We start from the raw sequence: 15,532 nt of genomic DNA, 5'->3' as shown, positions 1-15,532 counted from the left end.
CCATTTTTTGGGCTTTTTTCTCTCAATAGCCCACACTATTAAAACCCAATAGTTGTCGTCTTCTCAGTTATTCCAACTAGTAAGCCTGCACATAATATAGTTAAAATCGAAAAAACCTATTGAGTTGTTTTTTTAAAAAAAAAAAATTAGGTTCTGATTAGTTCGGTTTCAATTTTCAATATTTTAGTTTTCCGATTCGGTTTTTAGATAACGAATTCTGTTAACCGAAAAAACCAAAATATTATCGCGGACAAATTTTAGAAATCACATACTTTTAAGGCAAAATTACAATTTATCACTTAAAAGTTTATAATTATAAAAATCCTTCAAAACTGATACAATAATGTAACCACTGATACATTAATTTAATGCGCGAGATACATTAGTTTGATGCGCGAGATACACTAATATGATACGCGAGGTACATTTTATATATGATATACTAATCTGATGCACGAGATACATTGATGTGATGCGCGAGATACATTGATGTGATGTGCGAGATACATTGATGTGATGTGCGAGATACATTACTGTAATGTGCGAGATACATTAATGTGATGCACAAAAATAATAAATATTGAAAATTTGTAAAACTTATATGGGATAATGATAATAAGTAGGGAAACTAAAAGGTGGGATTTCCGTAATTAATCCTACAGGGCTATTTCCTTATTCTTTCAGCCCATAGCCCACAACCCATATTCAAATTAGGCCCATATTCCAATCAGAAACCTAACACAGACCACTTCAACTTTCATCTCTCAGCACCGGTCAGGTCTCGTCTCAGTTACGACTTACGCTGCAGCTCGTCTTTCATCTCTCAACTCGTCGTCCGTTGTCTCTTTAAGTCTCAGGCCAGCCGCTGCTCCTGGCTCCTCGCCGAGTGCTCGCGACTCGAAAGTCGAAGGTCAGTGCTCATTGGCCACTGCTCATCGCGTCTTAAGCCTTAAATTCACAAATCTTTATATATGTTATATTCATTTCAAATATGAGATGAGTAGTCAGTATTGAGGGATGTACTTGTAAGTTGTAATCGTCATACCCTGTAAATGTAAGTATGTAACAACATATAGTTAATTCGTTATAGGGAATTAAGTCAGTTAACAGTTTAGCTGCTTGATTGTAGTATAAACTAAGGGTACTTGTACATTGGGGATTAATGTGAAACAACAGAATTATGGCTCTCCTTATTGTTAGTGAGTTGGTAGTATCCTCTACCATGGAAGTCTGTCTATTCTGTCTGTTAGTTAGGGACTGATCAGTGAGTTGGTTAGTATACAGGACGTTTTTTGACCTCTGATGTGTTGGTATATGTAAAACAATATGACCATTTCTGAAGTTTTTTTTTTCGATTTACTAAAATTATTAGCCTTACCAACTGGGCAAGCACACTCTTGAGCAGATACTGGTCATTTTTTTTACTTGAATTCTAATATATATGCTGTAGAGCTTAAAATAATGGCTGATTATTGATATATAGTGTTTTGTAAGCAAGAAATATCTGGATTTTTTCTCACAATGCATTTTATTTTTCGTGAAATTCTATACTGTGCCTTTTAGGTTTATGTATTTTTCTTTTAAAGTAAGAAATCTTAACTTAGAAAGCTCAATGTAATGTGCAAAGTATAGCTATGTTCATAGTATTGTTTGAAGGATGCTAAATAGTTAAAGTTAGTTCTATTAGAATAGAACAATAGAACAAATTAGACTTGTGTAAACTTGTAGATTTTTGTAATTCATATTCAAATGTGCAAATACTATTTATAAATGACAGGATCTGTAATAAGGTTCAATCACAAGTGTAGAATAGTGTAAACTTGTAGATTTGTAATTCATATTCAAATGTGCAAATACTATTTATAAATGACAGGATCTGTAATAAGGGTCAATCACAAGTGTAGAATAGTGTAAGGAGATGAAGAGGGGGTTTTCCTTAGCTGTGTGTTTAGCACCATGGATTTGCCCACTGACGGAGCTAAAGATAAGTAAGGGGGTTCAATTATATCCCTTTCATCCGAAAATACATGGTATAAATAGGGAAAAAACAAATTTATACCCATAACAAAAGAGAAGATTCTAGGTATTTGAATTTTTTTTAATCTCTTTGTTAAAATTCCTGGCATTGCCTCTGGATTTGCCTTGTTTCCATATTTCCTCGTGACATGCTATTTATCTTTGCCGCAGGATATTGGGTGATAATTGGAGGAATAGATTGCCGTGACAGTGATAATGGGTTAAAAAGTTAATATTGATCATGACTTCAAGTTAAATCTTGATCATATGCAAAGATATAATGCCAATTTTTTCCAAAAAAATGATAAATTTAGAAAAACCAGTAATTAAGGGTTAAAAAGCAAAAGTTGCTTATAACTTCAAAGATTAAATCTTGATCTTATGCAAATATATAATATCATTTTTTCTTTGTATTATGTTGTCTCTAGGCACAATTCTTTAGTTGGAAGACTATATAATGCCGCTGGGACTGTTATTAGGTTTAGGGAGATCTTTCAGAAGAAAGCGTACTTCATCTCTTGATATTCTTACAACAAAAAAGGTTCCTCGGGGCTTCTACAAGGGAAAAAATTGCAAGCCTACTGGTTTTCACACTCGCAAAGGTTTGAAATCTCTATTCAAGTATTGTGAACTAGGAGTGCTATTCTTTTGTCTTTTCTCCCTGTTTGAAACAGGTTTTCTATAGCTTTATGTAAAAGGATTATGTGGTTGTAGTATCAACATCTGACAAGTTATTAGGCTACAGCTTAGGGGCTTTATATTTCTTGTTTGCTTGGCCCAGACCATACTTGTCTCATAATTTACCCAGGATAAAGAAGTAGAATTACCAAATTCCTTCTCTTTGGAAGCTAAATATTCCAGCGTCAAAAGAATCAACAATTAAGTCACATTGAAACAGACAGACATCTAAGTTTATTACTAATATTAGATCGTTCTTTCTTGTTCCAGGTGGTTATGTTATTGTGCAAGAGAAGCTGCCTAACTACGTAGTTCCAGATTTGACCGACTTCAAGGTACTTAACATTGACTGAACTCTTTACTAATCATATTTTCTCTGATCAATGTACTTTTCAATTGCTCATCTTCCAGCCTTTCAGCTTGATATTTGAATTCACGTTCCCATTTACATTCACAAAGAGTATTTTTGTCAAAGGTGCACTTAAGCCATAAATTGAGTCTTACTACATGTTGAACGGTTCACCTAGATTAATGAGTGCTTTGTCTCGAAGACATACTTTACCTTGTCAATGAGTGTAATCCTGAAGATGTGACACTAAACAACTGATATTTCACTTCATCATATTTTCTTCCAAATTTTTAGTCCATATACTTGTTATTTCGTGCTTTTGATTATTGACCTTCGACGAGGCAGACATATCTGAAGTTTTTCTCCATTTGTGCCTTTTCTCATCAGAGGCCACACTCTTTTTGCTTAAAGCCCCAAAGGACCTTGTAGCTTTTTTGCGCGTTTCACTTTTGATAACACTGATCAAGAGTGAGCCCGTTTGGATTGGCTTTTAAAAAAGTAGCTTTTTTAAGTCAAAAAATAAAAAAGTAAGGAGAGTCCTACTTTTTGGTTTATAACTTTTTCAAGTCATTTTGAACTTATTTTAAGTTACTTTTAACCTTGCCAAACACTCTAAAAAATTAAGGACTTACAAGTAGGTTTGACCAACTTTTAAGCCACTCCAAACATGTTCGGAGTTTTTTGTAAATAATTTGCTAAAATTAAAAGAGGCCATATGCTTTCATTCTTTTTTTACCCGTGTTTCCACCTCTGGTCTTAGCCCGTTTTACGTTCTAGAACTTAGCAAGTTGATTGTATTCTTTTGATCTCTTTATCGTTTTTGCCATTCCAAGATTCTTTCTTCTGCAAGGGAAATCAAGCAGACAGAAAGAGAGCAAACTAATCGCTTTCCTCCTCATCCCATTCTCACTCTTGTGTAAGTAAGCCTTAAGGAGGGAATCTCTGATTTTAGTATTTGAAAGCAGCTGCCTCCGTGTTCATATGTTCTTAGGTTGTCTTGCTATTGGATTTGATCATCTATAGTTAAGTAGTTCTTGACAAATAAAAGATCTAGGAAACTGAAGCGAAGTGGGTCCAATGTGCTTTTCTTTCCCCTTATCTCTTTCAATTCAATGCTTGCCCAAATGTACAGAATCTTGCAGTACATAAGTCCTATCTCCCTCAATGGACTTCAAGTCCTATTCAAACTTTTGGGGTCCAACAAGTCGGATTCCTCTCGACTCTTTCGTAACTAGAATTCTATTAATTATATTTTGTTCCAATGCTGTCTTAAATTAGTAATTGGCTATCAGACCATCTAGCTTAAAATAGTTTATAGTTTGAAAAGGATGTTTATGATAATGATAATAGTACTTTTTTTTTTGGACAATGTAAGTAGCTAGTATATTGAAAGGAGAAATTTCCCAACAACAAGCTGGTGCTAAGTCTATATAAGTATCAGGAGACCTTCCAAACATAACAAAATGGAAGGATTTCTCCAGTGAAAAATCTATGCTTGCAGGGAGCAATGGGTGCAGTGTATTGGTAAAAAATTATCCACGTCGAATGCTTACATTAAACCAATAAAGTAAACCTTATCAGTTCACATTTAAGAAAAAATACATATCACTTGACCATGGTCAAGTGTTAAATATGTATGTGAAAGACATGTGTCTTGCATTTATCGATTTGGTGTAAGCACTTGGTGCAGGTAAGTATCTACCACTGGTTTTCTCCCAACCCAACTAACACTCCGAATACACAGACTGCACCTCCCAATATCCCATTTTTATTCCAATGAACCAAAAATCCAACAATAGAAGTATACCCACTGAATAATCCTGTATAATTTAATCTCCATATTGTTATTCCGAGTTAACTTCTTATCTACCAAACTACTCCTAAGAGTTGTAATAGGTCTTAAAAGTGCAGCCCACAAGTAGGGGCAGAGCACCAATCATTTTTGGAGCAACGGGTCGATGTATTGGTAAAAGTTTATCCGCGTCGGGTGTTTACATAAAACAAATAAAGTTAATCTTATACGGTTAACAATTATGGGAAAATACATTAACCTTGGTTAAGTGTTAAATATGTATGTGAAAGACATGCGTCTTGCATTTATTGGTTTGGTGTAAACACTCGGTGCGGGTAAGCATTTACCCAGTGTATTTTCTCCCAACCCAGCTAACACTCCGAATACACGGACTGTACCTCCTGCTCCTGGATTATGATCTGCCTTTACATCAACAATAGCATACCTAGTGTGATCCCACAAATGGGATCTTAAATGGGAAGGGGGGGGGGGGGGCGCTCGCAGACGTTACCCNCTAAGAGTTGTAATAGGTCTTAAAAGTGCAGCCCACAAGTAGGGGCAGAGCACCAATCATTTTTGGAGCAACGGGTCGATGTATTGGTAAAAGTTTATCCGCGTCGGGTGTTTACATAAAACAAATAAAGTTAATCTTATACGGTTAACAATTATGGGAAAATACATTAACCTTGGTTAAGTGTTAAATATGTATGTGAAAGACATGCGTCTTGCATTTATTGGTTTGGTGTAAACACTCGGTGCGGGTAAGCATTTACCCAGTGTATTTTCTCCCAACCCAGCTAACACTCCGAATACACGGACTGTACCTCCTGCTCCTGGATTATGATCTGCCTTTACATCAACAATAGCATACCTAGTGTGATCCCACAAATGGGATCTTAAATGGGAAGGGGGGGGGGGGTGCGCTCGCAGACGTTACCCCTACTTTGCGGGGATCAGGATCTGCCTTTGCCAATGAAAAAAAAAGTTCTATCAGTAATTTTCCCAAATACTTGCTATATTAGACATATGTTTCGATCAGGCTCAAAATCTAATTTTATCGTGTCTTTCATAATCTATAAGATGTCATGTAGAAACTTACTCACCTTAATTTGTTCTTTTACCTTTCTCTCTCCCATATTTTGTTTTAGTTTCAAAAAAAAAATGTGGAAGAGAGAAAGGTTAAAGGTTGTTGTGTAGCATAAATATATATTCTGAAGGATAACAACTGCTGTAAGTACTGCTACATTCTACTGACAGGTGCCACAAACTGTGTTTCTTCTTAGGACACTTAGGAGTTCTTATGTCTCTTAGTCTCGAACTTTTGGATGGGTGATATCCTAATTCTTGCCGCTTGTTCTGTATATGGCGATGAGATGGAATTGTGTAGAATATCTTTTTTTTTTTAGTAAGGTAACTTTGTATTAAAACCAGTATTTAGGTGTACTGAAAAAACCATTTTCAAATGGAATAGGTACAGAATATACCAGATATGAAACCAATCCTAAGTGGTGTCTAGGACATCTGGGATTGATTCAGTGTCACTAGAATACAGTTTAGTGCACCAAAAACAGAAAAGCAAAATGCATTTTAGATTAATATTGTGTACTAAACTCCTATCCTCAAAACATCTTGTGTAGAATATCTCTGTGCGTGAACAATTCTTTATGTTATGCTGGACGTGTATGTTGCAATTTGTTCATTACTCTTCTAATTTTTCTTCCTTTTTTTAAAAAAAAATTTTGGAGAAGCAATTATCTTGTTTCTGCACAAAAGGTCTTAGTGATATTATACAAACCAGTATATAAAAGATCAGTCATGTATAAAAACTAATTATCATTTCTGTTGTTCACACAATACTGGAATCACTCATTTTCAGCTTTATTTCTATCCAAGAGATAATTAAGAAAAGTATATGAAGTTAAAACTTGATTGTAGTCAATTTGGAATCTGGTCATCAAAGCAATAGATTTGTTATTTCACTAGTTCCTACCTTTATTCTTTTTCCATGATGCATCTTGGATGAGCTAAAAGCCTTACAGGGTAGATATGATATAGATGTATTTACTAATTATAATTTCTATTGTTCACACTAACCGAAATCACTCACTTCCAACTATATTTCTATCCATGCAATGAGTAAGAAAAGTATATAAATTTGGAGCTAGATTATAGTCAATAGGGAATCGGGTTATAAAGTAACAGCTGTTCTATTTCATTCATTCTACCTTTATTCTTTTGGCGTATCTTAGATGAGCCAACAGCCTTAAAAGAGTAGATAATGATGTAAATGCTAAATACATTGGTCAGCTAGAGGTTGCCAGTTTCATAACTTTTACAAGACACTTTCTGTCAAGATAACACTATCTTGGTGTATTATTAGTGAACTCTTTTTTATTTATCAAAAGAAAGTTGTGTATATAACTTCCAGTCCTTTCCAGGAAATACATTGTCACTTGTGATTTCCGTTAGGCCCACCGGCCAGCACTTGCTTAGATCACCACCTTCTTCTGATTTGTCTTTACATCCATTCACTTTCTTTTTGTCCAAAAATTATCGAATATTATACATTCTTTGGGTAATTCCATCACTTTGATCTTGTCCTCCCAAGTCTTTTGAAATTTGAAACAAATAGTGCTAGAGGTAGGTCAGAACTAGAATTTCTAGCCCATGGATTAGGGCTTGGACTTTTCAGCATACCCCAAAATGGATTACACTTTCTTGTGTTCTGTGGTGCTGCTGTTTTTTCTCCTGTTAGCATTCAATATTGGAGGGAGTTCACTTTCCACTATTTTCCAAGATAGTGCTCCTCGTCTCAGCTTCTCTGGAAATTATCGTTGAATATACAGAATTCCATAAAGAAAAAACACAGTGTACAATTTTAGGTAAAGAAACTAGTCACTCTATCTAGTGTTAGAAAAAGTTAGTGTTCACTAGATCGTAGAGAATGTTTATGGAACGTGTGACTTTTTCATTTACTTTGTTTCTGTGGAAGTTTATAAAACCTCGTTATTGAATAATTCCTCTCTTTTCTCTTTCTTTTTCAGCTGAAGCCATATGTATCCCAATGCCCAATAGGAACTACAAGTGCAAGTACGGAGGCAAACAAATCAGCAAAATAAGAAAGAAAGGAGAAAAATGATGAACACTTCCCCCCCTCTTCAAGGATATTTAGGTTTTCTCTGTGTTCATTTTCTAGCTTAACATGAAATCAACGACTTGTTTGATCCATTCTTGCACACCTCTACAACGTCTACTTTTGTTGGGATAAAAAAGTTGTCTTTTTCCTTTTTAGGTACTCATCTTTTTCATCTAAACATGTCATGGGTGACATGATCACTCTTGTTTGATGCCTTTGTAGCTACATTCTTTATGTTGATTAAGCTAGTTTGGTTGAATACCCCCTTGGACCAGAAAACGGCGAGGTTGTTAGGATGGGAATAATATCAGTATGTTGGAGTAACTGGCAGAAGTAGGAGGAATAATTTTTGCAGCTTCAAAGCTTTAAAGTTTAAACAAAAGTATCACTGCTGATTAGATTACATCAAATAAGATACTTAAAGGCACAACCTTTTCTACAAAAAAGATACAAGGCGTGATATGGTAGGTGCACTAACTGCCTTGTGCTCTTCTTTTACAAATATTCCATTTACACCAATGTATTATTTTATTGAAAATAACTCTACAGAATGAATTTAATCTGAAGTCCTCTATGTATATATTTTCTTGAAATATAGACAAAGGCACTTGCAAATTTGGACATCACGTGGAGTTCATCCATTTCATACGGGGAGCTATGTAAATGACAAGGTTAAAGTAGAGATAATTTGCTAATAACAAGAGTGAGAATGAATTTTTTTTTTTTTTGTAACCAACGGATTTAAAATCTTGAGAATCATATCCGGCCCAAGTAAATAGCACTCTCTTCGTTTCACAAAGAATTGTCTAGTTTGACTTACACGAAGTTTAAGAAAATAAAAGAAGATTTTTTATTATGTGGTCTACAAAATTATTCTTTAATCTTGTGTTAAACATGTCACGTGGAAAGTGGTCATTCTTTTTTAAACAAAGTAAAATAGAAATGAGATCATTCTTTTTTAAACGGAGGAAGTAATTAATGATTAGACAATTTAAATTCTAAAAATATTTTTAAAACAGAAAATGATAACAACAACAATAACAAAAGACATGACTAAACGTGCAAAATGAAAAAAAAAATCATATTTCATGTTAGTAATTATGAAATGAAAATAAAAATACAAGTTGAGGAATTTTGGTAGTCTGTTCTTGTGGTCGTACAGGAAGGATAATCGTCATACATAGTTTATTACTAGTACTATAGTAGTATTAATTAAATATTACTAAAATTAAAGTAGAATTAAGAGAGTCAATTTCCACGCTTGTCCCACGTAAGAAAGCTTCATGGATTTATGTCTTTTAGTCACCGACTCAGCAATATCCCCCGTCAGTTATGGATTTACTTACAAAGTTGTATACTCGTTGTAAGAATTGGGTATTTAATCATCGAGTATTGAGATTCTCGATTTGACTCGATAATTCAATTTTTGGTGATTTATATTTATTCGGAGTTGATAATTGTATAATTTCTTACTATTATCTATCTAAATTGTATCGTAATAATAATAATATATTTTTTTATTTTTTAAGTTACTAATTAATATTCAAATAATTATCCCTAATAATCGTTTAACTAATTTAATAAAATATTATATTGTGAATTTAAAAATCATCTAATAACTTTTGCTCAAATAGTGTATATGTATAAAAACAAGTTTATTCAATATACTTAAATTAAGTTTAAAATACAGTTATTAACACTTGAAATCATCGTTATAAAATTCAAAATTTGTTATGTAAAACTTTTAACTTTGTCTGTGTAATTGCATGGTAATTTAATCAGTTATGACATGTTAGTATACGTTGTAGAAGGGTGTATATTAATGGTTAATGAAATGAATTCGAGAATTAAACACTTTTCTTTTAACACATTTTCCTAATTTTCAACTTGTCACAAATTTTCCAGCCGTGCATATTGGGCCATGAACCAGACTTTTCAAAAAAAAAAAAGTCAAAAAAGTCATTTTAATGAACCTCATTACGAACCTCACATGAAATATCATAGAAACCTCATTTGCCAACCTTTCTCATTTCTATTAAACATTATTATAAATACCCCACACACCCCCTTCATTTCCAAGAACATCTAACCAAAAAAATCATGGAAAATAATAGAAGGAGATTTTTCAACAACTTTAGAGATCATCAAATGCAAATCAACAAAAGCAAATCAAAATCCAACTCTATTATATTCTGCAAGAAGCACCCTAAGCACAAGCAAAATCCCGGGGTTTGTTCCGTCTGTCTTAGTGAAAAACTCTCTTTGCTTTCAAAAACATCAACAAGTAACACAACAACTGTTACTTCTTCATGTTGCTCTTCTTCTTCTTCTCTATCTTCTTTGTCGTCGTCTTCAGACGTGTCTTCGTGTTCATCTCCAAACACTAATGTGCTCATGAAGAGTAGATCATTGGCTTTGATTATGAGAAGAAAAGAAGGTGGAATTATATTGGAAGATAATAGTATTGGGAAGAAGAAGAAGAAAAAAGAAGGATTTTTGTCAAAATTATTAAATCCTAAGAGAAATAGAAAGGATGAAGTATTGACACATTCAAGAACAATGAGAGAAAGGGTAATAACAAGATTTAGAATTAGTGCAGCATGATATGTTTTACATTTAATTTTTTTATGAGATCTGTTGTATTTTATTTTATTTTAGTTTAGCTAGGTAGATTATTAATTACACAAAATTAAGAAAAAGATATATGAAGTATACATATGTATGATACTATTGGAATTCATTGGTGTGCTTGTAAAAAAAGAAAAAAGCAATCACTTTTGATCAGTATACAACAATTTTCATTTCTCATTTATAATGCTACGATTATATATTTGTAACCTCACCAATTAAATGGAAAAAAAAAAGGAGTTATTTTTCATCAAAACAAAATGTTTCTTGTTCATGTATTTGCAAAGCAAAAGAGAAATGATTTTGATGTACAAGTGATCATGTGAGAAACTATATTACAACAACTATGTCTCGGTCGTATCAAATAAATTGGAGTCGGCTAAATTCTTATTTTGATATTTAAGCACGTTATCATCATTAATAATAGGTAATAAAAGTAGAAAGTATGTTAAAAGCAGTTTCCTAGCTATATAGATTATTTTCTATAAATTCATTAACTCCTATCTTTAGTTTAGTCTATATTAATATGGATACAACACAATTCCAAGTCTCTTAAAGACCATTTTCTTCTATGTAATTTTAGGTCTATCGACTATCTCATCTCCAATTTTCAGAACCTTCACTTAGTACCATAGTTTAATCGATGCCTCGATAGATTGATAAAGTACATGTCCAAATCATCCTCAACGATCTTCTCACATTTTATCCTTAATGCGTACTAGCTACACTTAAACCTTTTATGAATATATAATCATTTTTAATATTTATTTAATTTAATATTCTCTCCGTCCTTTTTATTTGTCCACTTTGGAATTGACACACCTATTAAGAAAAATAATTAATGATGTAGTGAATTTACCATTTTACCCCTACTAATTATAAAGTGAATGAAAAGTTCTACATTTTTCAAAGTAATAAGTCATTTAATTGAGAGTATAATAGGTAAAAAGAATTATTCTTTCTTGATTTGTCAAAATGGACAAATAATTAAGGACAATTATAAAAGAAAATGTACAAGTAAAAAGAAACGAAGGGAGTATAACTAAAACATTCATTTTAGCATTTGCATTTTCACAACATTGTCTTATAATATATTTATTGGACTTTAACAGACCAACATGCATTCACTACCGTATAATATAGACTATCCGTATGAGAAATTATTCATTTCAAAAACTCTACTAAAGTCATCGAACAACTAGCTAGCTAGTACACCTGTTTTTTTTAATCCTCATTGAACTACGTCTACACTGGAGTTTTGATACAAATAGTGCTACGGTTCAGTCACTACAATAAAAATAATTTTTAGCGGTAATAAATGAACATATTATTAAAGAGCGCTAAAGTGTTACCGACATTTGTTAAATGTCATTAGATCCAGTGTCGCTAAAGCCTTTAGGGACATATACAAAGAATGTCAATTGTCGCTAAAAATATATATTTAGGGACAATTGTTAATTAATTATCGCTAAAGATCAGTTTTTGATATAGTGAATTGAGGGTCACTTACAAACTAAATAAAAGAAAATAACTTTTTAAATCTCGTATAAAAATAAAAATCTCTCGAAAAAAAATTAGAAAAAATCACAAAACTAAATCTCTCCATTAACCTTTTTTTTTTTTAATTTCTTTCTCGAGCCCATAAAGTACAGCTGCAGATATTTACGTAATTTGTTTTCGATATCAATGCATGTATGTTGGGGCAATTTGACCTCTTAAACTACTCAATTCATGCATCTAGTTATTCGAAATCGACTCCAATATTTATTTTAATAGTAGAAAAATAAATATTAATTACGAGACGTGTCCTTTTTATAATTAAGAATTTAATTAATCCACTGATTATGCCACCTCTAAATTACAGTACACAATGGAGCTAGCTAGCTAGACACATGCAAGTAGCAGTAGAAAAATGAAAAAAAAAACACTGGCAAATCATTGTACTTAGCCCAAAAATTAATTAGCCAGATCATTTTAAAGATCTTATGCATTTGTTGTTATGCAGTTCAGAGCAGTTAATTAGTAGAATAAATTTTTGTTATATATGAGATTAATGATGAGACAAAATATTCCTCACGTAACACCAAAGTCCAAACTTAGCTTGTATGTACTGTTGCTAGGCTGTTATCATGCTGGTGAATGTGTCAAAAAGATATCTCCAAGAAACTTCATCCTAACATAAAAACTATCACGGGACAACAACGATAACATATTCAGTATAATATCACAAATAAAATTAAGAAAGAGGGTTGGATCTAAAAATAGAGATTTTCTCCCACCACAAATAAGTGAGAAGCTTATGTTATAAAAAATAATTTTTCTACTCATTTCTCGTGAACCAGTTCACTAGAAAAATACATAATGAGAAACAAATTCTCATTGAGATATTACTGGAAAGCTTTCTAATTTTTCCATCTGAAAATTCTACTATTTTTTCCTTTTCTCATCAATTCAATTAAAAAAAAATCCAAATTTCAGTACGAAATAGTGATTTTTAAGGTGGGACGCATATCCTATAAATTAAAGTTTTTTTTCGATAGACCATGCGAAATTATTTTTTAGAAATGAAGGGAAAGTAAAAATTATGATAAAAGAAAAATACGTACATAAACTGTATATATAAATACTAACGATAATTAAAATAAAAGAAAAGAAACATCGTAGCATATAAAATATTGTTAGCGTAATAGAATATAAAAAGCTAACACTATTTAAATAAATCATCTGAATGGGTTAGTTGACAAGAAAGTTAAATTTTTATTTTCCCTTTTTTCATCACTTATATATTACTTTTTCTTGTAAATTTAAAAGTAATCAAAAGTTTTAACATTTTCTATGACAGCTAAGAGAGAGATATTATGAACCCTAGCTACTGTAAAGTTCTCAGCAATTTCCTCTACATTTTTTATTTATTAAAAGTTGAATATTATATAGTAGTACTGAACAGAAGATTAAAGAATTTGTGTGCGCAGTAAAGTTGCTTAGTTTCATACTAAATATTTTTACACGTTTGAATATATATAATATGTCTGTTGAGAAAATGTATTAAAGTATATTATATAATTAATCTTTTATTTCAATTTTATAGAATTATCCTCCTATATACAAAAACTAAATGGGAACATAAAGAAACAAATAGGTCAGGTTTAAAGTTGGCAAATTTGCTTTCTGATCTTGTGTCATGTTAAGAACGTTACGTATGTAGCTACCTTTTTAATTACTAGATAAAATTTCATTAATCAAAAAATTACATTGTATGAAAAATCAAATGTGTATAATATAATTTTTTTTTTAATTTCTCTTGTTATAAATTTAAATTGTGATATTTTTCTTGAATAATTTATTCAAATTTTCTGACTTCGTCACTGTCAACACGTACGTTAGCTTATAGTCTTCTTCCGTTGTCTCTTTTACTTTACTTTAACTTATGTCCAAAGAAAAAGGACCATAATCACCATGCCAACTACTTAGGTAAGGCCAAGTTTGGTCCACCCCCATTCTTTTTGGTCGACATTTACACTATATTTTCCATGGAAAAGATTTATTTGCATTGAAAATATTACAATTGTGCCAACTCATACAACGGCTTTATTAATGTATTAATAAAAAAAGGGAGCGGAGGGAGTAGTTTTGTGGACAGGAAGAAGCCACCGTAATGAATACAAATTCGATAAAATTTAATGACTTTAATTTAAATTCTATATTTATAATTTAAAATTTTGACTGTGCGACGCATGGATTCAAATGAATCACTCAACACATCACAAAGGGAGACTTTGAATGTAACTAAGTGAAAAAACTAGATTTGTATGGTTGACTGAGTATCTTGTTCCAATTGGGCCTCATATTAGTCTACAATTAGACTAATTCAATTCAACTTTTCATTGATGGGACAAGTTAGAAAAATGTGTTTTCTTTGGAATATAATTATGATGAAACTTACTCAGAAGACTCCAGGTCATTAACTAGAAATATCCTCAAAGTATATTGTCATGAGTTTAATTATCACCTTTAAACTTTTAAATAATTGAATAAATCACATCAAACAGTATTTTTTAAGTTCCTTTAATAACTCAATAATAAGTGTATATTTCATCAATACTACTTGTTTGTTATACACTTACACGTATTTGAATCATTTTAACCTTAGCTAATTAAAAATTAACGTAATAATATATATTGTTAACTGTAATTAGATTATTAATTTATGGAAGATACATATTTTTGTATGTAAAAATTTAAGGAGTCCCATAGTGTAATTCAATAATTACATTCTGTCCCGACAAATTTAGTATTTACAAAAAATCCCTTAAATTTGTTGTTCCGTGATACTTTAGACTCTAGTGATACATGGTAAGTTTAAACTGTTGAGAAAAAAAATGGGGAAAAAACGGTACAATTAATGTTGTTACTAAAACAGCTTAATTTAAGGTAACAGATCATTAATCACCATAAAATCAGCACGTAATTGGATATTAATTTCAAATTTTGAAAATCAAAGATTATATCATCTATTTTGAAAACATTTTTTATGAACAATCTGTTAAATTTCGAACTACATTAATTTTATTGTTGTTACAGTGGATTTTTCAAGATAAATACTTCGATTTTGATGAGACATTCCGGAATTTGGGTGAACGAATTGCAGTATGAAAGTTACAAAATCGATGGAATCGTTGTTGGAGATTCAATTTCGTTTTCTAATCTCAAAGCAGCAATTGCAGCCGAGTTGGATATTGATGTATCAAGGAAAGAAATTGAAATTCGATACATTGTAGAAGGTAACTCCTGTCCGATGAAACTTAAGAACGATATGAGTGTTAAACTATATTTTGAACTGAAAAAAAACGAGCCTGGATTTTCAGTGTATCCATTATGTATTGACACAATTGAAAAGAATAGTGGTACTGTACATAACTTTGATGGAACAAGT

General features: G+C 31.8%; 1 protein-coding gene and 1 long non-coding RNA gene across 3 annotated transcripts; both read left to right on the top strand.

Moving 5' to 3' along the window:
- The first annotated feature begins 735 nt into the window (after positions 1–735).
- LOC107015782 (39S ribosomal protein L41-A, mitochondrial) lies at positions 736–8,232 on the top strand. 2 transcript variants are annotated; one of them, XM_015216187.2, is made up of 5 exons: positions 736–910; positions 2,188–2,244; positions 2,445–2,618; positions 2,965–3,029; positions 7,880–8,232. In XM_015216187.2, the coding sequence occupies exons 3-5, from the start codon at positions 2,474–2,476 to the stop codon at positions 7,952–7,954; spliced, it is 285 nt and encodes a 94-aa protein (XP_015071673.1). In that variant the 5' UTR covers positions 736–910; positions 2,188–2,244; positions 2,445–2,473; the 3' UTR covers positions 7,955–8,232. The 2 variants fall into 2 exon arrangements, with proteins under 2 accessions (XP_015071673.1, XP_015071672.1); XM_015216186.2 differs by lacking the exon at positions 2,188–2,244 and having other exon boundaries at positions 738–910.
- LOC114073824 lies at positions 3,044–7,692 on the top strand. The gene is made up of 2 exons (XR_003578031.1): positions 3,044–4,939; positions 5,366–7,692. It is a non-coding gene; the product is annotated as an uncharacterized LOC114073824 (long non-coding RNA).
- Positions 8,233–15,532: the final 7,300 nt, after the last annotated feature.

This window comes from Solanum pennellii, chromosome 4, assembly GCF_001406875.1.
Source record: "Solanum pennellii chromosome 4, SPENNV200".
NCBI lineage: Eukaryota > Viridiplantae > Streptophyta > Magnoliopsida > Solanales > Solanaceae > Solanum > Solanum pennellii.
This window is presented reverse-complemented; position numbering and strand designations above follow the sequence as displayed.